The following is a 25,645-nucleotide window of genomic DNA, read 5'->3' on the forward strand; positions in this document are numbered from 1 at the left end:
GCTCTCTATGGAGAGGCTTGTGAATTCTCTAATAGTTTTTGGACAAAATTATTTACTTTTAAGATGTGGATTTGAATGAATTTTGTTTTACCAAAGAGCACAAGTGTGACTATTTTTTTTTACGACCACTTAGCCTGCTCAAATTGTTTGTTTTTTTTAAATCCAAAGTGACTTACAAATGAGGAGAGCAATAGAAGCAATTAAACTTACAATAGACACAGTTATTGTTAGTTTAATTGCTTCTATTGCTCTCCTCATTTGTAAGTCGCTTTGGATAAAAGCATCAGCTAAATGATTAAATGTAATTGTTTTAACACTGTGATATGTGCTGAGTCTGGACTATAGTTTAGATGTATCTGAAACTACCACCCATTATAATTAACTAACTATTTTTCTTAATCTTTTAGGAAGAATTGAAGGCCAAATTGAAAAAGCCGGTTGATAGAACTAAAGTCTACCAGGTATTTGTTCTTACTCATTTCATTATTTCAAAATCCTCAAGAAAACAAGTTTTCAAGCCTCTTCAAATAAACATGTTTCTCAGGGAAGATCTATTGTTGTTATAAAAACAATTGGCCTTTGCACTAATTTGCATGTCAGATATGTTCTTACAAACCCAAGAAATGCTGGGACATTTTGTAAGATGCAATAATATCAAGAATCTGTGAGATCAAATTTTTGACAGAGAACAGAAAAAAGAGAAGAGATTCCAGTCAACATATTGATCTCACAGTGATCTCACATATGATCACAATCTGAGGTCACAGTGATCTAAAAGTGTAACCTCACAGCGCTCTCACTGTTTGCTCAAACTATGCCCACTGTGTGAAATCACCACAGTTACAAATTGTATTGTTTTAAGATTGTTAAGATTGTTACTGCATGAGATTCTATAGCATTTTAACAGATTATCTAAATAATTCAATTAAAAAAAAAAAAAAAAAAAAAAACCTGCATGTTCACAACACATTTTTAATTCTTCAGCAAGACAAAGACAAACCTCAAGAATTAGCGCGTAAACTCTCAATAGCGGTGACATGCTTCATGCAGCAATGCATTCTAGGTGCATTTTACAAAACTCATCAGTGGCTCCCAGAATGCATTGTGGCATGAAAAGCATGTCACCGCTATTGAGATTCTCGCGCTGATTCTTGAGGTTTTGGTGTCTAAGAGAAGCAGTAGTTAAAAGTGTTTGATTTAAGCAAGTCATACAGAAAATCTTATTAAAACGCCATTGAATATCATGCTGTAGAAACCATAACAAATTCAAATATACAAAATCAATTGCATATTTGACAGTCTAGATGAGTTTTCACTAGATTATGACTATACATGTGATTATGATCACATTTCCTTATATTGTACTTGCCATAACAAACAGTTTCAGCAACCAGAGAAAAAATAACATTAAAACATCAAGTCAAACTGCCCAACTAAAGCAAACACCGATCACCATAATGGTGACACCAAACCAAACTATTTATTTCAATAAATAATCAACATCTAAACCTCAATAAGAACTTTTCCACACATATGACTGAAATAAAGTCTGGTTAGTAATAAGTGAAGCTGGTAATGCTGTTTGTGGAGTTGTTTAATGAAGTTGGGGCCTGACATCAAACAAATGTTTAGACCAATTTTCATTTCCAACCTACATTTGATGTCTGAGTGATGTTGGAGTCCATGTCCAATAACACATCTAGCTGGGGTGACACCACATAGTGAGATCACTGTGAGAGAAATTGTTTACAGGAGAGATATATATCAGGAGATTGCCACACTGGATGGCATACTATTGTATATGTATAAAAAGAGCATTACATATATTTTATCTATATTCTTTTTCATTTAGTGTAATATTTAACTCATTTATTCTTCCAAACCTTTAGGAAGAACTGCGCAAAGACTGGAAGGAAAAGATCATGGACCACCAAACTCTGAGGGATAAGGACTTTGACATCTATGTATGTTTCAACAGTAAAAATAAGACAATCATCTAATTTTCTACATTTTCATTTTCACAGTTTAACTTTCGATCATTTCTGAAATCTCTTCTCATTCAGGTTCTTGAGATGGGTTTTGGTGAAGTGGGTAATGAGCCCATTGAAAACGTTTATTTCTACAGCAAGAATGAGCCAAACAAAGCCTTCAAGATGGAGAAGTACCAGGTACTAAAGCTCGCTTATCTCAAAATTTACTGAACCATCATGATCATGATTAAGTAATGCATCTGATCTATTTATTGTCATGACTACCCAGTCACCATGAGCTCCCAGGATACCCGTGATGTGGTCACAATGTGAGTTATCAGTGAGCTAAAAGTGTATCCTTCATTCAATCATTCAAATGTTTGTTCCTAATTATGCAGTTAAAATCCTTAGTAAATGATTATAACAATATTGGATTTTATAGCCTACTATATAATCACAGGGTTATTATAATTAAAAATATGAAATTAGGAATGAGGTCAGCTGTATATTTGGAGAACGTTCTTATAAGAAAGATCTGTTATCTGTGTGTGCACTCATACTGTGAGCTGACCATAGACAGTATATAAACTGGACACAGCGACCCCATAGGTTTCAACGGAGAGAAGTGAAGCACATTAGAAGCCCTCATTTCCTGATTGCCAAGCGTACTGCGCAGACTCAAACTGAGCTTGACGACGTGGATGTGACGTGAGCAGCCTGCCTGACAGTTGTAAATCTTCTAGTAGCTGTGCCAAACGAAATCTGAACCATTCCCTTCCGAATCTTGCAGAGATGGAAAGCGTGAGTAGGATCTGTCCATGAGCTAGGAGCAGGAGACACTTCATGATTCTCTATGGGCTTCTCCCTTGACTTTATCGGACTTTATGCCTCCACGTCCCCCCGATTGACTGCGAGCTTCTCTTCCTGTCTCTACGGTAATTTCCAGAGAGTCGCGTGGTTATGACGCAATCGTTAGCCTACTTTTACAAAAACTGCTTCTACGGGGCCATAACGTAAGATACAAGGTAATGGAGCCTTTTATACATTGTCGTGTTTCTTTAGAAATAAACCATAGACAAATGGAGTCTTTTAACGCCTCAGATGTAAAGTTATTCGCTGTCAAATTGACGCCAAAATGAATGGGAGTCAATGGGATGCTAACAGCAGGTGAAGGCTTGTTAGCCAATGGCGGCTCCCGGGGGTACCTTCAACATAATATGAAACGCTGCCCCCCTGGAGCTGACCATGTGTCATCACTGTGAAAGTGTTAAGAAACAGGAAGTAGAATATCCCCCCAGTGGCTGATATTTGAACCGCCTCTTCTCATCCTGCTCAACATTTGTAATTCACAATGAGCTCATATATTACTGACACTGAGAGTATCACCATATGAGATTGGTGTGATGTCACTGTGATCATCACCTGATCTCACGTGCTGACTGGGTATTCATCTCTATAATATCTGTTCATTGAGCTGCTACTAGTCATGCAGAAAACATTTGATGAAATGAAGGGATTTGAGCTTTTGCGGAAACATTTATAATAACATTCAGTTGTAAGTCATTTATAAGGGGTCAGTTAAAGATGAACTAATCATTTACAAAAAAAATCATAAATGATTAGCAAGTGATATACTAACAGTTTATGTATGTTTTGTAGGGGTGTAACGATACGCGTATTCGTATTGAACCGTTCGGTACGAGGCTTTCGGTTCGGTTTTCGGTACGCATTTTCAAACTGAACGGTTCGTCGGACCATTTTTCCTGCAGACCAAAATTTCGTTATTTCAAATGTAGGCGCGTTGCGCGTGGCAAGCGCGCTCATAATGACGCCGGCGCGACCACAACATTGCCCAACATCAAATGGCAAACGTAATGCAAGCGGAACGAAAATGCTTGTTATTGTGTGGCTGAAGGACCGTTTATCAGTTTGGACCAGTGCAGCGCGAGCCGATCGTGATCATGCGACACTGTTACTACACAGCGCTAATAATAGATCCAGTAAAGAAAGCATTTGAATTCGCCACAGAAGTAATAACATCTCTGCGAGATCTAGTGAGAAACATTCACATTTCTCCGTTATTAACGGATCAAACAGCGCGTGGAAACCAGGAAGAAACATTGTGCCATGAATGAACTATCCAGTGTCCACAGATCAGCAACATACACCATGGATTTGCTGTAGTAACACTAACTGCAACCATGGAAGTTTGGCAGGAATATTAATGCCTTCAAGTAACATAACGTCGGTTTTATTTTGACATTATTAATACAATTGCTGCCCTCAAATGTTAATCTGAACTAAAATAGACCTTTGTTTATAACTACTACAATATTACATTTCATTTTTTCCAAGGAGCTGTTTTGTTTTATATGCTTAAGAAGAGTCTATTATAGCTCCAGAATTTCTCAAAGTAAAAAAAAATCATACTTTATTATGACCGCCGCTAGCGTAGCTACACTGTTAACCCTTGCTGTAAAAAAAGGCGTAATTCAGACAGTATCATACCATTTTCCATTAAAACAGTAATATACCGTAGAAAACAAAAATAGCCTACAGGAATATACTGTAAATGAACAGTGCTCAAAATCGACACTCAGAGGCTGTTTTCCCAATCACACCCTATACCCTCATTCACTATTCCCTACATTAGTTCACTAATATAGTCCACTTGACAGAGTGAATGAAAAGAAGTGAGTGAATTGAGAAACTGATGAACACCTGATAAGCAGAATCACTGAACGAGAGAGACAAACAAGAACAGAAAAAAGAGAAACACAAAAACTACAACTGACTTCCAGCAACACTGAGTGTGAAACCAGTTTACAAACCAGTTTACGATTATTTCTTTCATACATGTACAAAAGTTCTTGTTGAGAATTAACAAAGATTTAGTTAATAATAAAATTTGTTGTCACCATGATGGAGATCAGTATTTGCTTTAGTTGGTCTCTTGTCCCTTGACTTCTTACTATTTATCTCTCTCTGGCTGCTGTAACAGTGAGTTTATAAAACATATTTGTTATGGCAAGAAAAAGTCAAGAGGTAGTTTATAAGGTGTTTTTATTCTTTTGTGATGATGTCACAATCATCCTGGACATGTCTGATTTTCAGATTATTCCTGTATATATTCTTTGAAATTATGGGTATGTCATATTTAGCATAAATTTGTGTTTCTACAACATGAAATCAATATTTCTGTAATCAGGTCTTCTGAAAAATAACAATCATATAGTGCATTCAATTTTATTTTACTCCTGCTTGACTCAGACACACACAGATATCAACAATCAGCACATGAATCTCAACAATGGTGAAAAGTTTCATGTCGCAATGCATGCTGGGTTCCAGGATAATATAAAACTCCCAGCATGCACTGCATGAATAATAAAAAAAAGAAAGAAATATTGCCACCATTGTTGAGATTATTGTGCTAAATTGTGATATCTCTGTGTTTCTAAAACATAGTGTAGCTCTGTTTTTTTTTGTTTTATGCATGATGTGTTAAAAAAAAGAGTCGTAGTAATTTATTGCTGTAGTTTCACAGTAGTGCTAATGTAACCCTTTTGATCGAGGATAAAACTCTGAATGAATAAGAATTAATTCCTTAGTGAATGAACAGGCAATATGATGATTTTGTTTCATAAACTGTGTGTGCACAAGTGTGACTTGCAAAAACACAGCTCAAGCAGCAAAAAAAAAAGAATGTTTTAGCATCAGCATCCCAACTAAAGCAAGCACTGATCTCTATAATGGTAACTTCAAACAAACATTTTCAATAACAACTTCTGTATGACAGAAATAAAGTCATACTGGTTAATAATAAGTGTAATAATGTGTAATGGCTAGAAGTCAGTTGTAGTTATTGTGTTTCTCTATTTTCTGTTCTTGTGTTTCTCTTTTCTTCAGTGATTCTGCTTATTAACAGCAGGTGTTCATCACTAATGCTCAACAAACACTTACATATTCCCTTAATTATCTCACTGCAACACTGTCTCAGTGTTACTTTTTACTCATTGTAGTGTGGATTTCCCTGTGGGGTTGAAAGTGTTAACAGTGTAAGATAAAAAGACACACCCACAAAATGTTTTTTAACAGTAATAAACTGTAAGTTATAAAACAGGTTTATACTGGCAACACTGTTGCCAGTAGTTTACTGTAAAATGTATTTTTTGGGTCACCATTGTACAGAAGAGTAGAGCCTGTGCTTCAGTCCAGGAGAAGATCTACAAACATTGATGATTTGCTGCATGTTGCTTTATTTAACAGGCGGTGAACTGGTCCAGTGGAAATCTCTTTATGTACAATAGTTTTTTAGTGGTCTCAAATGAAAGAAGTTCACAGTAATACTTTGCTCACATTATTAATGCATTATAAATTTTAGTTAATACATTTAAATGACAGTTGGTCAATTTAAGGCAGTCGGTTTCTGCAAGTGTAATTAGTTCATTTGAATTAGAATTTAGTGCATTTTTACAGAAACAAACTAGATTACAGTAAAGAACTGTACAATTAACAGTATTTTACTGGCAACAGTGTTGCCAGTATTTTACTGTAAAAAAACCCGGTAAGGTCTAACAGTGTAGCGAAAGCGGTCATATAGGGATTGTCAAAGTTTTTTTTTTCTTTTTTTTTTCGTCATCTACTGAATTTTTCGTCAACGATAGCAGGGACACCGAAACACCGGGGAACATGAAATTTGGTGGGCATGTAGCCCCACTAGACTTTTACGGAAAAATTTCGTTTGGTCCCCGGGGGCCACTCTCCCCCCGCGCTGGGCCCCCCGAAACCCAAAAAATGCAGTTTTTCCTACCTGAACCGTGGCACCGAGGATGAAGACATTTTTATGGTATGTTGGTCTTAAGGGCCCACATCAACCTAGCCCATAATCACTCATTTGTGATTTGCGACCCTTCCCATAAAAAATGAAAATGCAATATTATTCTGCTTTAATCGCCCCTGTCTTCAGTTGAGATGTTCAGAACTGCACCATATTTCATGTGTATGATTAACTTGACATCCTCTGGGGGTATGCTAAGTTTCGTAGAATTTCATCCATGGGGGGGGTATAAAATAAATTCATTTATGTGCACATTTAGTGACTGTACACTCATCGGCCTGTAGATGGTGGTGTTGAGCGAAGGGTTGCTGGTTTAGGATGATACTGTCACACACACACATACAGGAATACAAACAAACGCAAGCATGCACACACACTGACATCCACACGCACAGACACACACCCATACACACACATACAAATCCACATGCACAGACACACACACACAAACACACACGCGCACACACATGTACGCACGCACGCATACATACATGCACAGACACACACACACACACACACAGACACACACATACACAAACACACACACATACACACACACACACACAGGCAGACATGCACATACTACTACTTTTTTTAGGTATATACATAAACACGCAATACAGCCAAATTGCTCCACGTCATTTATTTTTGTGGAAAGCCAGTGCAGGCCTGAGCGGCGGTCATATTTTGTACCACCATGCGGTACATCTAGTTATGTTAGTTTTAATAAAATAAAAAAAGAATTAAAAAAAATTAAATCAAGGAAATTTCTCTGGCATTTATTTATTTTTGCTGTATCAAAAACGTACACAAGTGACACAAGTGTATCGTATCGAACCGAACCGTAAATTTTGTGAACCGTTACACCCCTAATGTTTTGTAAATTCTGTTACAAGTCATTGGTAAATGATTAAGTAGTTATTTATGAAACCTGACTATGCGTTCATAAATTATTAAAAGGACTGTAAGTAGGAATTTCTCCCATCTAGTGGTGAAATTGTATTTTGCATTCAAACGATAATGCTCTCCAGCGCCTCACTTTTTCAAATGCGCGTTGCATCTACGGTAGCCGTTATGTACCAAAATGCTATGACAGGATGTCTTATAATAGCACTTTGAGTTTTTCTTCGGGTGAACAGGTTTGTTATTTAAAACAAACTGAAACTTGAAACAACGAAAAAAAGAATGTTACAGTATAAATTACTGACTGTGAAAAACATTAACTATGGTAGTTAGTAGTAATACCTTCTTTAATCGTTATATTTTTTGAAGTACATGCATTGTTAGATATCATCATCCGTGCCTTCTCTAACGTTACTTTACTCAATAGCTGCTATTCATCAAAGAGCCTGTTTAACTTACTATGAATGGAATAGATAAATAGATATAACTATAAATGTTCTACTGTCTATAATGATAAAGTTCACAACCAAGCAATGAAAAAAAAGCTTGTAATTAAGATCGTAACATTGACTTACCTGTCGAGAAGAAAGCAGGCGACTTCAGGGTCTCTTTTGAAAGCTTTCTCCTGCATTAGCTATCCCGACATTAACCCTTGTTTTTGTAATCTCCGGTCACGTTTCCTTTTACTGTCTATTTTGGACTTTTTCGACGACGAGGACTCCTTATCCTGTGACTCATATGTATGAATGAACGGTGTATAAATAACCGTACAGTGCAGCCTTTTAAACTTGCCGGGGCAGTGACAAGCGCCTCTTTCTGCTCCGCTCCTCCACTTCTGTTGACTTCAGTCACGTGACGCTGGCTCTGAACGAAACGCGTTGTGGAAACGTGTTGGCCTAGTACTTTTTGTCCCTCTCTGCTATTATAGTTTTTCAAGATGGCGGAACTACATGGAAGCCTCCGTGGACCTACCCGTCCCATGTATATAAAGATAATAAATTCTTTGTTTACGAGGATTAGTCTGATCATTGGCATAGGTATTTGTACACCATTGAGGGCATATTTATGAATAAAAATATTGATTTTAGATAATAAAATACCTAAAAAGCTACATATTGTCCCTTTAATAAGTGATATGTTCATTTTTGTGTGTATGTTTTGTATATTCAGTTGTAAGTCATTTACAATTGATTAATTAATGATTAACTAATCATGTACAAAACATGTCTATGCGGTTCATAAATGTTTAATACATTATGTTATTTTTTTTTATGTATGTAGCAATTAGAGGGTGCAGAAAGTGTTGTGAATGCCTTGTATACACGTACAGATCATTTGTAATAGGTCAGGTACAGTGTTTAACACAATGATGTGTAAACGCATGAATAAATCATTTACAACACTTTCTGCATCCCCTAATCTAAAGTGTAAACTATTCATCACTTGTAAATGTGTTACACATCATTCGTAGATTACCACTGCAAGAATCAATAAGGCATAAGATCAACAAATCGTATTTATGAATGATGTGCAACACATGTGATGAATAGTTTACACTTTAGATTAGGGGACGCAGAAAGTGTTGTAAATGATTAATTCATGTGTTTACACATCTATAACAGGTGTTGAACACTGTAGTGTAGTGTAGTAGTGTAGTGTGTACTGCAGTGTAAGTGCTGACTGGTGAGGGCATTCACCTTATTTTCGAACGCGGAAGTATACATGGGTCCAATTTCCGGTTTTTGTGCGGCACTTCCGTTTCCTCGCTTCCCTGGGCTAACTAATGATATCGATCGTGAAGGATTATGCAGAGTTGACAGAAAAATGTTACACATGCCGTAGCAGATGAATACAACAAAGAGCTAAAGCCCCGCCTCACCCAGTTTGGGTAGCCTACTAGACCTGGTTGAAACACTCATGCATCTAACTGGCAGAGTGCCAAAACTTCGCCGGCGCCTTCAGCCCCGCCCTAAACACGGTCGAGCCAACGCTGGACTAATATATATATATATATATATATATATATATATATATATATATATATATATATATATATATATATATATATATATATATATATGGAGGTATTTTGTCATGTCAAATGTATTAATAATGCCATTAGAATGCAACCAAAGCACAGGATAGCAATAAGTAGATGGCTGGCTATAAATAATTGTAAATCATACAAAATAAATGCCAGGATCATGATCATGCCATGATGACTAGATTTTATACAGAGGTTAAAGGGACACTCCACCCATTTGCATTAAGCTTTGCATTGTTAGAAACCCAGTCATACTATTGAATGGTCGTGAAACACTCTCTCATTTTCCCCTGAGACGGGAGAAATCCGTTATTTACCTCTTACACTTCCTCCTACAATGACGCAAAAATCGTCATTTTGCGTCATTGTAGGAGGAAGTGTAAGAGGGGGGGATTTCTGTTGAGACTACAAGCACTAGTTCCTCATCTTTCCCAGGGTCGGGAACCGCTCACGCTACAGACCTATTACAGATTAGTGGGTGGGACTTCACTTTCTGAAACTGAAAGCAATATCCTCCATCTTGTTTGAAGCTAAGCTTACAGGCGCTGTGGAGACAGATGTACAGTTATGACAATAGCGGAGGAGAGTGCTCAATATGATATAGAGGAAGAGTATTTCGGAAGTCTGATGCTTGAATCAGGTGTTTGTGGCTACCTTTACAAGCCGCATTATAGCGAAGAGCAGCCGAGGCAGAAGACCTGCCTGCCGCGGACGAGGAGCCCGGACTGGCTCGAGTTAGGGCGGACTGGTGGCGCCGGTGATCTCACTATGCAACTACGAACACAGAGATAGAGTCTGTCTGCGGCAAAGAATTTCAACGATGACAATTTCTCCTGGACGAAATCTCTGAATCAGACGAGGGCACGGACATTTGTGTTGAGAACTATCCTAGTTTCGCACCGCATATGTTCTGACTGAACATCCAGGTACCATGCAATAATTCATCTTTTCGAAAGAAATACAAACGAGGAGTAATGCACTAATGAGTTTGCCAACTAACTAGACATTTTGTGTGAATGTGAAATGAATTTCAAGCTCTGGTGGTAGCTAGCCTTGTAGACGGAAGAGTGATTTCTCTCTATGCGCTTTCTGGATTAGTGGGAGTGGCTTGCGGAGCTGTGCAATGTGGTGCATTGTGGTAGTTGTTGTCTTTCATACAAATGCGTCCTGAAGTTATTTTTTGTCTTTCCTCGGTCACGAAGGCACCAAATTCAAAATTTATTTTACATTTCGACTATATGACCCACTTTAAATAAAAAACGATGTTCAAATGGGTGGAATGCCCCTTTAATGATTTTGTTTCTCCTTGGAGTTTTTATTGAGACTTCGTAGCCCAGCAACTTTTCTGGTATCGGGTGGTCTTCTGTAGGTCTTGTGTTCACGAAATGAAAATAACAAACATACGGCCGTTTCGGTGGTTTCTTCAAATGTAAAGCTTTTAACCACAGGCGAAGGGATTCCTCAGGTCGGGCTTCGTGGCGTGTCCGTTTTTACTTCGGCTCCCATGTTAACAGGTTAAGCCTGTTTTATACTTCTGCGTCGAACTCACGTCGTAGCTACGTCGTAGGCTGTGTGTAGCGCGCGTACCCTTCGGCGTACCCTGGCGTGCACCTCTCCAAAAACGTAACAACGCGTCAACTCTACGCGGACACAAGCGCTGTGATTGGTCTGCTAGAACCCCTTCCTCGGATTTCACCTGCTCCCTCTACAAGTGTAATCGCGAGTCAACGCGGACAACGACGCAGAAGTATAAATGAAAACCAACGCGTTGCCTACAGCGTAGAGGCTTCGGCGTAGGTCCGATGCAGAAGTATAAAACAGGCTTTAGAGCTTGCACACTACCTGCGTGACAGGCGCATCTAAAACGCGTGCATGCTAGAAATAGAATCGACGCCTATTTTTCACGCGACACACAAGCGTTTTGGAAGCGTTTCCAGGCAAAATAGAATAGGAAAATATGTTTATGTCATTTTGACATGAATACATATTAATAAATGACATTTTTATGTTTGAAAGTTTAGGTTTTGACATGCAGATATAAATGTAATAAAAAAAAAAAACTATCGATTTTCAAATATTGCACCTGTCAATACAGAACGAAATATTCTGTAGCCTATTTTGCCGTCAACACTGCCGACGTTGTCTTTGCTGCTATATGTTTAATATATTTATGTTTAACATGAAGTATAGGCCTTCCACAACTCTCTCCCCATACACTGTAAAAAAGAATACATTGATTTTATTAGTATCTAATTAATAAAAATGAGGCAACAGATTACAAGCAATATTATTAATTAAATTTAACAAATTAGAATTGAGTAATAATTAATCAAATGAATTCCTTAAAAGTTAACCATTTAAAATAATTAAAATGTACAAAATATCTTTTATTGCCAACATTGAATACACCTGGTGTTAACAAGCAGAATCACTGAAGGAGAAAACCATAATTAAAGTCACCATTGTGGAGATCAGTGAGTGTTTTAGTTGGGCGCTTGACCCTTAAATTATTAACTTTAAGTTTTGTTCGGCTGCTGTACATGAGTTATAACAGCCAGATGAACAAATAGAAAAGGTGATCTGATGGTGTTGGTTGTGATTTAACATAATCATTATTTCACAATCATTTGACCTGAATAACTGAACTCATATAGAGTCCAATTCATGAGCTAAGTTAACTTTATTAATTACAGCAGTATAATATTTTTAGCCTTTTCAATGAAATCCAAATGATCAAATCAATAATAAAAAAAAAAAAAAGAAAAAAAAAATTTTTTTTTTAGGCACACACACACACACACACACACACATCAAGGTTTTGCGTATGAATCTCAGCAATGGTGACGAACAGATCACCTCTGAACATAAGCTCATTATTTATTCATACCACAATGCATGATGGGAGCCATGAATGAGTTTTGATTGGTGGCACCCAGAATGCACTGCAACATGCTTTATAAATGTCACCATTGTTGAGATTCACAGGCTGATTATTGATGTCTGTGTGTCTCCCTTTTATGTAAGAGAAACTTTTTAGAAATTATTTGCCTTACATTGTAAAAGTTAAAAAATATTATGCCGTACAAGGCCAGTGCTGCTATAGTTAATAAAGTAAACCTAACTCATAAATTGCACTATATGAGGTTCAGTGATTCAGGTCAAATGATTGTGAAATAATGATTATGTTAAAACACAACCAACGCCATTACATCACCTTTTCTCTTTGTTCATCTGGCTGTTATAACTCATGTACAGCAGCCAAACAAAACTTAAAGTTAATGATTTAAGGGTCAAGAGCCCAACTAAAACACACACTGATCTCCACAATGGTGACTTTAATTATGGTTTTCTCCTTCAGTGATTCTGCTTGTTAACACCAGGTGTCTTCAATGTTGGCAATAAAATATATTTTGTAAATTTTACTCATTTTAAATGGTTAACTTTTAAGGAATTCATTTGATTAATTATTACTCAATTCTAATTTGTAAAATTTAATTAATAATATTGCTTGTAATCTGTTGCCTCATTTTTATTATTTAGATACTAATAAAATCAATGTATTCTTTTTTACAGTGTATGTCGAATATATCACCAATGAGGATCATGTCACTAGCAGCAGCAGTGCCGTGTCAGACACGTTTCTGTTGTGCAAAGACATGGAAAACGCCATGCAACAGAAACGCCACGTTCACGCCACGCAGCCAGTGTGTCGCCTGTCGTAGGGCGCCTGATGATTAAAATGTCAATGATTTCGATGATTAAAACACTCCTGCTCCAATAAATATTTATTTTATACCAGTTATTATGACAACCTCTAACTGCACAAACAATCCTGGTCTTCCTCGAAGCCATAACGATGAGTTAGTTGTTACGAACACTTGTTTGATTAACCGCTACGGTGAAAAGTGAGTTAGCTCGCCAGTGACCGGAAGTGCCTGACCGGAAGTCTCGCACAAAATACCGTCAACTGGCTGCTTCCGTATTTCCGTTAAAAATAAGGTGAATAGACAGCTGTCTTCTGTAGTGTGTACACAGCAAAATCCCCATTGTTAAATGAACACTGCTCAGTGTTTATATAGTCCACACTCAGAGTGTTATAAGTAACACTCAAGAGTGTTAAAGTTAATGAGAGATAATTAAGTGATTGAGTGATGATTGAGCATTATTGAAGACACCTGATGAGAGCATAATTTCACCTTAGTTAAGTTTCCCTTATGGATTATAGCAGCACTGTCCTTGTCGAGCATGCCCTTTTTAGCCTTTTCAATGAAATCCAAATGATCAAATCAATCAAAAAAAAAAAATCTTAAAAAGTGTTCTTTACAGGCACACAAGGACATCAAGAATTAGCGTATGAATCTCAACAATGGTGACAAACAAATCACCTCTGAACATAAGCTCATTATTTATTCATGGAGCAATGCATGATGGGAGCCATGAATGAGTTTTGATTGGTGGTACCCAGAATGCACTGCAACATGCTTTATTATTGTCACCATTATTGAGATTCACAGGCTGATTATTGATGTCAGTGTGTCCAACTAGAATACTTTTTCAAAGTCTTATGATCAGAATAACTTTTAAGAAATCTTTTTGATTGTATTGAAAATGCTGAAAATAGTATACTGTAGAATCACAGGCTGCTGCAATCAACAAGGTACACCTAACTCTCTAAATGAGTTTTGTGATTCAGGTCAAATGATGATTATGTCAAACCATAACCAACACCACCTGATCAACTTTTCTCTTTGTTCATCTGAGAGTTATAACTCAGATACAACAACCAAACAAAATCTAACATTATTAGTTTAAGGGTCAAGAGCCCAACTAAAGCCAACAATGATCACCATAATGGTAACTTAAAAAAATAGATTTTCTCCTTCAGTGATTCTGCTTGTTAACATCAGGTGTCTTCAATAATGGTCAATCATCACTCAATGAATCACTTAATTATCTAATTAACTGTAACACTCTTGAGTGTGGAGCCAAATAAACTCCCAGGAGAGTTCATTTAACACTGGAGTTTTTGCTGTGTGAGTTCATGGGTGGAATAAACATATGGCAGGACTTTTACTTTCTGACCCCTGGACTCTCCACCTCCGTTAACCACTGTGCACCTGATGTGAGCAAAACATACAATAAAAAAAAAAATGTATTAATCATTTATGAATCGTCATGTTTAGTAAATGATTAGTTAATCATTAACTAATCACTTGTAAATGACTACAACTGAACGTTATTATAAAGTGTTTCCGCTTTTGCTCTTGTTTGTGGTGCACATACTGTACCCAAATTCATCCCAGGGTAATTGAAAGATGTTCTTTGTTGGAGAAATTCTGTTTAACATGATGTGTTTGGTTTATCTCATCCCTGCAGGTGTCCAGTCTCAAGCCAAAGAAGTTTCATGAATGGCTTGTGAGGGTGTACTACAAACACGCTGATTATCAGAACATCCAGCAGACAGCAGAGAAGTTCTTTCATGAGTGGTGCAAGATCAACAAGTTTATTGATTCAGGTAACTCTGCATTTATATGCATTTGTAGGGATGTGTCGTGTGTTGTCTTTGTGTCTACCATTTTTATTTCTGCCTTTTGATATATTTTCATATTTAGCAGATGTTTTTATCCAAAGTGACTCATGCTGTGTCTTAACCAGGCATGATGTGATAAGTCATAAATCATAGTATCAATCCATGATAGTTAAAGGCTTTTGTCTAAACTTGCCGAAACAGTCAAGAGCATCATTTATCTACACTGTTAGACCTTACCGGGTTTTTTTACAGTAAAATACTGGCAACACTGTTGCCAGTAAAATACTGTTAATTGTACAGTTCTTTACTGTAATCTAGTTTGTTTCTGTAAAAATGCACTAAATTATAGTTAACTAATTACACTTGCAAAAAACCGACTGCCTTAAATTGACCAACTGTCATTTAAATGTATTAACTAAAATGTATAATGCATTAATAATGTGAGCAAAGTATTGCTGTGAACTTCTTTCATTTGAGACCACTAAAAAACTATTGTACATAAAAAGATTTCCACTGGACCAGCAACTACACAGTCACCACCTGTTAAATAAAGCAACATGCAGCATATCATCAATGTTTGTAGATCTTCTCCTGGACTGAAGCACAGGCTCTACTCTTCTGCACAATGGTGACCCAAAAAATTAATTTTACAGTAAACTACTGGCAACAGTGTTGCCAGTATAAACCTGTTTTATAACTTACAGTTTATTACTGTTAAAATACATTTTGTGGGTGTGTCTACAGAAAAAAGAGAAACACAAAAACTACAACTGACTTCCAGCCACACTGAGTGTGAAACCAGTTTACAAACCAGTTTACGATTATTTCTTTCATACATGTACAAAAGTTCTTGTAGAGAATTAACAGAGATTTAGTTATTAATAAAAAATTTTGTCACCATGATGGAGATCAGTATTTGCTTTAGTTAGTCTCTTGTCCCTGGACTTCTTACCTTTCATCTCTCTCTGGCTGCTGTAACAGTGAGTTTATAAAACACATTTGTTATGGCAAGAAAAAGTCAAGAAGATGATCAGGTGTTTATGGATTTTGTGATGATGTCACAATCATGCTGGACATGTCTGATTCTCTGATCTTTTCTGTATATAATAATTGAAATTATAGTTATCTCATATTTAGCATATATTTGTGAATCTACTAAATGAAATCAATATTTCTGTAATCAGGTCTTCTGAAGAATATTGTAATCATATAGTGCATTCAATTTTATTTTACTCCTGCTTGGTTCAGACACACACAGATATCAACAATCAGCTCCCCAATCTCAACAATGGTGAAAAGTTTCATGTCGCAATGCATGCTGGGTTCCAGGATAATATAAAACTCCCAGCATGCACTGCTGCATGAATAATAATAATAATAATAAAAAATAAATATTGCCACCATTGTTGAGATTATTGTGCTAAATTGTGATATCTCTGTGTTTCTAAAACACAGTGTAGCTCTGTTTCTCTGCTTATGCATCATGTGTTAAAAAAAAAAAAGAGTCATTGTATCTTATTGCTGCGTTTTCACAGTGGTGGTAATGTAACACTTTTGATTGAGGATTAAACTCTGAATAACTGAGAATGAATTCCTTAGTGAATGAACAGGCAATATGATAATTTTGTCATCATAATCATTATAACTGCAGTCATTCATAAACTGTGTGCGCACAAGTGTGACTTGCAAAAACACAGCTCAAGCAGCAAACGAAAAACTAATGTTTTAGCATCAGCATCCCAACTAAAGCAAGCACTGATCTCTATAACGGTAACTTCAAACCAAACATTTTCAATTAAACATCTCAATAACAACTTCTGTATGACAGAAATAAAGTCATACTGGTTAATAATAAGTGTAATAATGTGTAATGGCTGGAAGTCAGTCGTAGTTATTGTGTTTCTCTATTTTCTGTTCTTGTGTTTCTCTTTTCTTCAGTGATTCTGCTTACAATCACTTAAATATTCCCTTAATTATCTCACTGCATCGTTACTTTTTACTTGTAGTGTGGATTTCCCTGTGGGGTTGAAAGGGTTAACTGTGTAAGATAAAAAAAGACACACCCACAAAATGTATTTTAACAGTAATAAACTGTAAGTTATAAAACAGGTTTATACTGGCAACACTGTTGCCAGTAGTTTACTGTAAAATAAATTTTTTGGGTCACTATTGTGCAGAAGAGTAGAGCCTGTGCTTCAGTCCAGGAGAAGATCTGCAAACATTGATGATTTGCTGCATGTTGCTTTATTTAACAGGTGGTGACTGTGTAGTTGCTGGTCCAGTGGAAATCTTTTTATGTACAATAGTTTTTTAGTGGTCTCAAATGAAAGAAGTTCACAGTAATACTTTGCTCACATTATTAATGCATTATAAATTTTAGTTAATACATTTAAATGACAGATGGTCAATTTAAGGCAGTCGGTTTCTGCAAGTGTAATTAGTTAACTATAATTTAGTGCATTTTTACAGAAACAAACTAGATTACAATAAAGAACTGTACAATTAACAGTATTTTAGTGTAAAAAAACCCGGTAAGGTCTAACAGTGTACTATGTCCCAACCGGGTTGGCGCACCCCCAATCCCCACTTCAAAAAAATAAAGAAACAAAGCTTTGTTTTATCGCCATATAAAGACTCATGTTTAATCATGCGCAAATAACCAGAACACACATGACAATAACAACATCAACAAAGTTTCAATATAATGCAACAAAGCTATGCACAAGCTTCCACTTTTAAGAGGACGAGTGACAGACACAGGCTCAGTAACAGAAAGCACGGTTATTTTCAGCCGCGTAAAAGAAACATTGCCGCAATATTAAATGACCGTAAATTACCGTGGAGCTAGCATCATCATCATAACACAACGGTTATGGAAATTAGAACGACAGTACATTGAATTAAATTGCAATGAAGTTACAAACGATCCACAACATTAAAGAGAATAGGCTCCGAAATAGATAAAATAAATAAAAACGAGGATCAATCTGATACTTTTCAAGTGCGACAATAAAATTAGCCTACACACGATCCACAACATAATTAACAAAGAGCATATGCTCAAACATAAAATAAACAACAATATTTTGAACAATATTTTTTTTATATAAAAGAGCTCACCAATTTGTTTGATCAAAAATACAGTACAACTTGTAATATTGTGAAATTTTGTGAGTATTAAAATCTTATTTGAATATGTTTCAAAATGTAATTTATTCATGTGATGTCAAAGATGAATTTTCAAAATCATTACTTCAGTTTCACATGAACCTTCAGAAATATGAAAACAGTTTGCATTTTGGAAACTATAATTTTTTTTCATGATTCTTATACTATGTATAAAATTTTTAAAAGAATTTTAACAGCATTTATTTAAAAACGAAATATCTTGTAACATTACACATGTGACATGTTTTAAGGTCACTTTTGATCACTTTAAAGGGATAGTTCACTTTGAAAATAAATTTTGGTATGTTTTAGCTTACCTCAAGGGCATCCAAGATGTATGTGTCTTTTTTTCCGCAGTAGTTTCAATTTTGATATTTTTAGGTCAAACCGTTCTTGTCTGTCAGTCATTTCATGCAGGTCTGTGGTCACTGTCTCAAAGAGCATGCACAAAGTCCAAATTAAAACAATTCCCCATCGTCCAAATTAAACAATTCCCCATCGTAAGTACACATTGATGGCCTAAGACACGAAACGAGCGGTTTGTGTGAGAAAACGAACAGTATTTATATCGTTGTTATCTCTTGAACACAGCCGCGTCCAAATGATCTGAGGGCGCGGGCGGGTATAGATATATACATAGATGTCGCCTTGGCTACGGTTTCGTTCCAATCACAGCAAAAACTCCAGTGTTAAATTAACACTCCTGGGAGTACATGTGAGACCACACTTGTAGAGTGTAAAGTGTTAAAATATGAGTGTTAAATTAACACTCAAGAGTGTTAAAGTTAATGAGATAATTAAGTGATTAATTGAGTGATGATTGATCATTATTGAAGACACCTGATGTTAACAAGCAGAATCACTGAAGGAGAAAATCACAAATTGTAAGCCACCATTATGGCGATGATTGTTTGCTTTAGTTGGGCTCTTGACCCTTATATTATTAACTTTAGATTTTGTTTGGTTGTTGTATCTGAGTTATAACAGTCAGATGAACAACGAAAAAAAGTGATCTGATGGTGTTGGTTATATTATGACATTCATCATTTGAACTTGATCACTGAACTCATATTTCCGACTTAGATTTATGTTGTTGGTTACAGCATAACTGTGATTCTGCATAAATATCCAGAATTTTAGATATAATACAAAGGACTTCTTAAAAGTTGTTTTGAAAAAAAAAAAATCTTTCTTTTAGGCACACACAGATGTCAAGATTCAGTCAATGCATCTCAACAATGGTGATGAGCAGAATATTCAATTAGGAAAAGTAAATTACATAAACCAGGGGTGCCCAATCCTGCTCCTGGCGATCGACTGTCCTGCACAGTTCATCTCCAACCCTAATCAAACACACCTGCCTTTAATTTTCAAGTGATCCTGGCGTGCTCTGAATACCTTAATTGGTTGCTTCAGGTGTATTAGGGTTGGAGATGAACTGTGCAGGACAGTCGATTGCCAGGAGCAGGATTGGGCACCCCTGACATAGACAATTCAGATCATAATTTATTCATACCGCAATGCATGATGGGAGCCATTAATGAGTTGTGATTGGTGGCAGCCACTGCAACATGCTTTATTATTGTCACCATTGTTGAGATTCACAGGCTGATTATTGATGTCTGTGTTTCTAAATAAATTCATTAATTTGAAAGTCTTTTGATCAGAACAATGTTAATTAAGTATTTTGGATTACATGAAAAATACTGATAATCATATGCTGTAGAGTCACAGAGCTGCTGTAATTAACAAATACAAACTATCTCAAAAGTTTAGTTTTTCAGATCACAACATGATTATGTCAAAACATAACAAACACTATCAGATCACATTTTTTATTTGTTCATCTGACTGTTATAAATCAATAACAGCAGACAAGCAAAATCTAAAGTAAACATATAATGGTCAAGAGCCCAACTAAAGCAAACAATCATCACCATAATGGTAACTTACAATTTGTGATTTTCTCCTTCAGTGATTCTGCTTGTTATCATCAGGTGTCTTCAATAATGCTCAATCATCACTAAATTAATCACTTAATTATCTCATTAACTTTAACACTCTTGAGTGTTAATTTAACACTCATATTTTAACACTTTACACTCTACAAGTGTGGTCTCACATGTACTCCCAGGAGTGTTAATTTAACACTGGAGTTTTTGCTGTGATGAACTGCAGTAGCCAAGGCGACGTCTAGTGTATATATCTATACCCTAGATATTGACCTAAATATATCAAAATTGAAACTACTGCGGAAAAAAAGACACCTACATCTTGGATGCCCTTGAGGTAAGCTAAAACATACCAACATTTTATTTCAAAGTGAACTATCCCTTTAATGCATCCTTACTGAAAAAAAATTCTGACTAACCAACAAATTTTTGAACGGCAGTGTACATTCAGTAGGTCATTATTGCAATATAAACACTGTCAGACTGATCAACAAGGTATCTCTTCATTTACCAGTCGAAGACGGAGCAACTTTCTGCTCTTATGTTTACTCTGTGCACTGTCAAGGTCTTATTTCATCATATTTGTCGCGGTACCGGTCTTTTATGAAGGTAAAATGATGTCATAATAAATTGCATGAGCAGGGTAAGATTTGTGAAAGTGTACATAAGATTGCAAGCGTAAATTAAATTTGTATGCGCAAGAGAAGATTTGTAAAGGTGTAAATCGCCTTGCAAGTGTAAGAAAAAAATATTTTACAGCCTTTATATTATGTAAAATATACTATGTAAAATATTTTACATAGTCTTTGCAGCTATTATTTTACCGCAAAAAACTGCATCGCGCGCTGTTGGCATCGAGCCTGGAGAAATGTAGCCATACTTTTGATCCGACTTTTCCACATCTTTATGGTAGGCTACTGTGTGTGTGTGTGTGTGTGCTCGGGTCACATTGAGTATGTGTATGTGCGCGAGTTTGTGTGTGTGTGTGCTCGCGTTTCATATAAGTATGTGCGTGGAGAGTTTGTGTGTGTCGTTGTGCATTTCATATGTATTTGTTTTATCAAAAACTAATAAATTATAGTTTTTTTATTTAAAATAAAAGGAAAAGGAATTTACAAAGGAAATGTTTACTCTTCATGTTTTTTATTGTATGGAAAAATCCCACTTAAAAAAACAGACCGCCATTACATTTTTCCTCTCGCACACCCCCTGGTGGTAGCTCGCGTACCACACTTTGGGAATCCCTGATCTACTAGATGCAACTGTGGCCTCGTTAGAACCATCATTGCTTTCCTTATGACTTTAATCACATAATGCTACAACATTATTCTTATTTTATTGACTTTTATTACTTTTTACTCTCTTTCCATGATGATTGCTCATGGCACTAAACGCCGTCATAGAGCTCAATAACTGAATTGGAAACATGTCAAATTATTAATTAATTATATATACAGCACATGCTGCGGGTTTATATGGTAAGCGTCAAGATGTCTGAAACTTGCAACTGGGACCGAATATCTGCACAGCATGACTGAAGCCGTGTTTGCTTTAACTCTGCATGAGTGACATGCAAATTGATGATTATTGCTGTCTGCTTTTTTCATTTGTACATTTCAAAAGTGATAAGATGGGTATCAATGTGACTCCTATTGCGACGCCGATGATAAATATGTGACCCATTTAATTTCTATCAATAATTCAATATGTTAAGGGTGCTGAACAAAGTCACAATTAGCCGAACCCAACACTTAAATAAATACCGATAAATGCCCAACGCTGGTGTTTTTCTTTAAATAAATGTGTTTAGGCTTTAAAATAAATATTATTTGTGGGCTAATTAATACCACAATAATTTGTTTATTGTATTGGCTACTTATATTTTTCATTGAAGGAGACGGAGACGGAGACGAAGAAGAAGAAGAAGAAGAAGAAGAAGATGATGATGATGAAGGAGGAGGAGGAGGAGATCAATCTTCAGACAAGGTAAGACTATGAATGATATAAACCCAGTCAACACTTTGATCTGAAAACACCTGCAGTTACAGTATGATGCAACTGAATCATGTTGTGATTGTCATGGTCAGAACCCAGTTCACAATGATCTAAAAGTGTAACAGCGCTCTCACTGTGTGCTCAAACTATGACCACAATATGAGCTCATCCCAGCTAGAAATGTTATTGTTCTATGAATGTTTTGAGAGCATTATGTTCTGTTCTTATAATGTTTTCTGTAGCTAATTTATTGGGGCCGGTTTCACAAAGATAGACTTTGACTATGGCTTAGATATAGTCAGACTTCAGATAGACATCTAAATCAGACTGTTTCACAAAGCACTTAAGACTCTGACTATCTTAAGTAGGACTACACTGCAATGCATTCTGGGTAAATAAGACACTTTTCAAAACAAAAAACATGGCGGATCGAGTAAGCGCATTCAACCGCTCATTGCAGTCTACCCCAGCGGAAAATATGTGTTTGGAGGAGTATAACAGTTACAAGGGCATTTTACTTGGGTAATTTAGCGGAGAAAGTAGTAACAAGAAGAAATGTTTAATTTGGAAAAAGATTGCTACGACAGTTAAAGGAGAACTCCGTTCAATTTTAACATTGAGCTCATTTTTTTGTACATTTGGAGTGCTGTCAGTACAGAGAACAACGACAAAAATCGGTGTTGCCTACACCGTGTTATCCTCTTTTTTTCAATCTTCAATCTTTTCGAGTTCACGCGCATTGGTTTAGTACCTATGATCACGCGCGTGAACTCGACAATTGATTACTATGGACTTCGACCGAAAACAGGATGTAAATACAGGTATTTGCGCTGGCTGAATAAACATCATTTTTATCCCTATCTTTCATATCTACTGCAGTCAGATTGACTCACGTTCACTCCGAAGGAATCACTCACATGACCTGTGCACTTGTAATGACACATCAAGGATGTTAAGAGGCTAAAAGCAGGTTTAAATATTGCCCCATTGAAGTCAACAGGGTGCAAATTTTAAAAAGAGAATAACACGGTGTAGGCAACACCAATTTTTGTCGTTGTTCTCTGTATTGACAGCACTCCAAATTTACAAAAAAATGAGCTCAATGTTAAAATTGACCGGAGTTCTCCTTTAACAGTGTTAATCAGACCGCTGAGCGGAGCGTTAAAGACGTACAGAAAAGATACAAAAACATGGTTCTGACCGATGAAGTCCTCATTTTTATATATTTCCAGTAGGTTACTGCAGTCCCTAAAAACCCTTTCCATTATCATAGCTCTCTCCATAACGTTGTCAGCAAACCACAAATTATGAGCCATTTCCCCCTTTTGGCTGTTTGTAATGTAACTGATTGTTACTGCTGGTTGCCCAGGAGAATCTTAGACCTAAATTAGCCTGGGGGTAAGGTGTCTAATTTTTTTTGTCTAAATTAAATCAGTCTTTATTTTTGTGAAACAGTCTAACTTCCACTAGAAGCTGATCAGTGCATTACATAATGATTATATCATCATCATCATCATCATCATCAAATAGCTGACATCATCTGATCACATTTTCTCTTACTGTTCTTGCCATAACAAATATTTACAGTAGCCAGAGAAAAACTTAACATTAAAAATCAAGTCAAACTGCCCAACTAAAGCAAACACTGATCACCATAATGGTAACATCACACCAAACTATTCGTTTCAATAAATCATCAATATCTAAACCTCTGTTAATCTCAATAAGAACTTTTCCACACTTCAATGACAGAAATAAAGTCTGTTTAGTAATAGGTGGAGCTGGTAATGCTGTTTGTGGAGTTGTTTAATGATGTTGGAGCCTGACATCCGATGTTTACACGTCAACCCAATTTAATTTTCAACCAAAATGTGACGTCTGAACGATGTTGGAGTCCATGTCCAATAACATTTCTAGCTGGGGTGAGTAATTTTGTGGCCATAATATGGTTACACTTTTAGCTCACTGTGAACTCACATTGTGATCATATGGAGAGATCACTGTGAGATCAACGTGTTGACAGGGTGATGATTTTAAAAAAAAAATATATATTATTGCATAAACACGTCTATAGTTTTACTGATTGACTAGTCAAATAAGGTTAACAGATCAATGAGAACACAGTTCAGGGATGCTTCGGAAATGGCTGTATTAGTCCATGTTCTAAATTAATGAATTATTTAATAGAATATGTTTTCATAGTTGCTGCTGTCCAAAAAATGCTGATATTGTCCGAAACCTCACTTTTCCTGGTGCACTTCTAAACCAAGAACAGCATATAGTATTTACTCTTTTCTGTCCTGTAGATTTTCCACGACCCTATTCATGGTCAGATTGCGCTGCACCCCCTGCTAGTGAAGATCATCGACACTCCTCAGTTTCAGAGACTCCGTCACATCAAACAACTTGGAGGAACATATTTGGTGTATCCGGGAGCCACTCACACCCGCTTCGAACACTCACTTGGGTAATGTACAAATAAAGCAATACATTTTTTAAGAAACTTAGTAATTTTTTTGGAACTGGAAAGGTGACAAACATTGGTAACAAAAAAGGGCATACTAATGCTGCCTTCACATCCGAAAAGGAAAGACAGTATGTCACGTTATAAAAAGGCCCTAAAAGCAGCCAGGGCTGAGCACCTCCGCAAACTAATAGAAAATAACCAAAATAATCCAAGGTTTTTATTTAACACCGTGGCTAGACTAACAAATAAACAGACGTCACCTGAACAAAATATCCCGTTACAGTTTAGTAGTAATGATTTCATGAACTTCTTCACTGAGAAAATAGAAAGCATCAGAACCACAATTGTAAACGTTCAATCCTCAATCGCACCTTATAATTCAGCCTCAATTATCCCCCCGCAAGAACAATTACAGTGCTTTACAACTATAGAACAAAAAGAGTTAAATAAACTTATCACTTCATCTAAAACAACAACATGTTTATTAGATCCTATACCAACTAAACTACTGAAAGAAGTAGTATCTATAGTGGAAGAGCCTGTCCTCAATATTATTAACTCATCTTTATCTTTAGGTCATGTTCCAAGAACATTTAAACTGGCAGTTATAAAACCTCTCATTAAGAAACCACAATTAGACCCACATAATCTAGCAAATTATAGACCCATTTCAAACCTTCCTTTTATGTCTAAAATACTAGAAAAAGTTGTGTCCACTCAACTGGGCTCTTTCTTGCAAGAAAATGATATCTATGAAAAGTTTCAGTCTGGATCAT

At 36.3% G+C, this 25,645-nt stretch overlaps 1 protein-coding gene across 1 annotated transcript in view; it reads left to right on the forward strand.

The window, feature by feature from the left end:
* LOC311077564 (uncharacterized protein) overlaps positions 1-25,645 on the forward strand; it is a 90,507-nt gene that overhangs the window by 42,644 nt on the left and 22,218 nt on the right. The window contains exons 12-17 of the mRNA XM_084106090.1: positions 408-461; positions 1,890-1,964; positions 2,064-2,168; positions 15,134-15,272; positions 22,302-22,393; positions 24,709-24,869. Of these exons, the coding sequence (XP_083962216.1) occupies positions 408-461; positions 1,890-1,964; positions 2,064-2,168; positions 15,134-15,272; positions 22,302-22,393; positions 24,709-24,869 (626 nt within the window). The remainder of the gene's footprint in view (positions 1-407; positions 462-1,889; positions 1,965-2,063; positions 2,169-15,133; positions 15,273-22,301; positions 22,394-24,708; positions 24,870-25,645) is intronic.

This window comes from Abramis brama, assembly GCF_963993115.1.
Source record: "Abramis brama genome assembly, chromosome: 2".
Lineage (NCBI taxonomy): Eukaryota > Metazoa > Chordata > Actinopteri > Cypriniformes > Leuciscidae > Abramis > Abramis brama.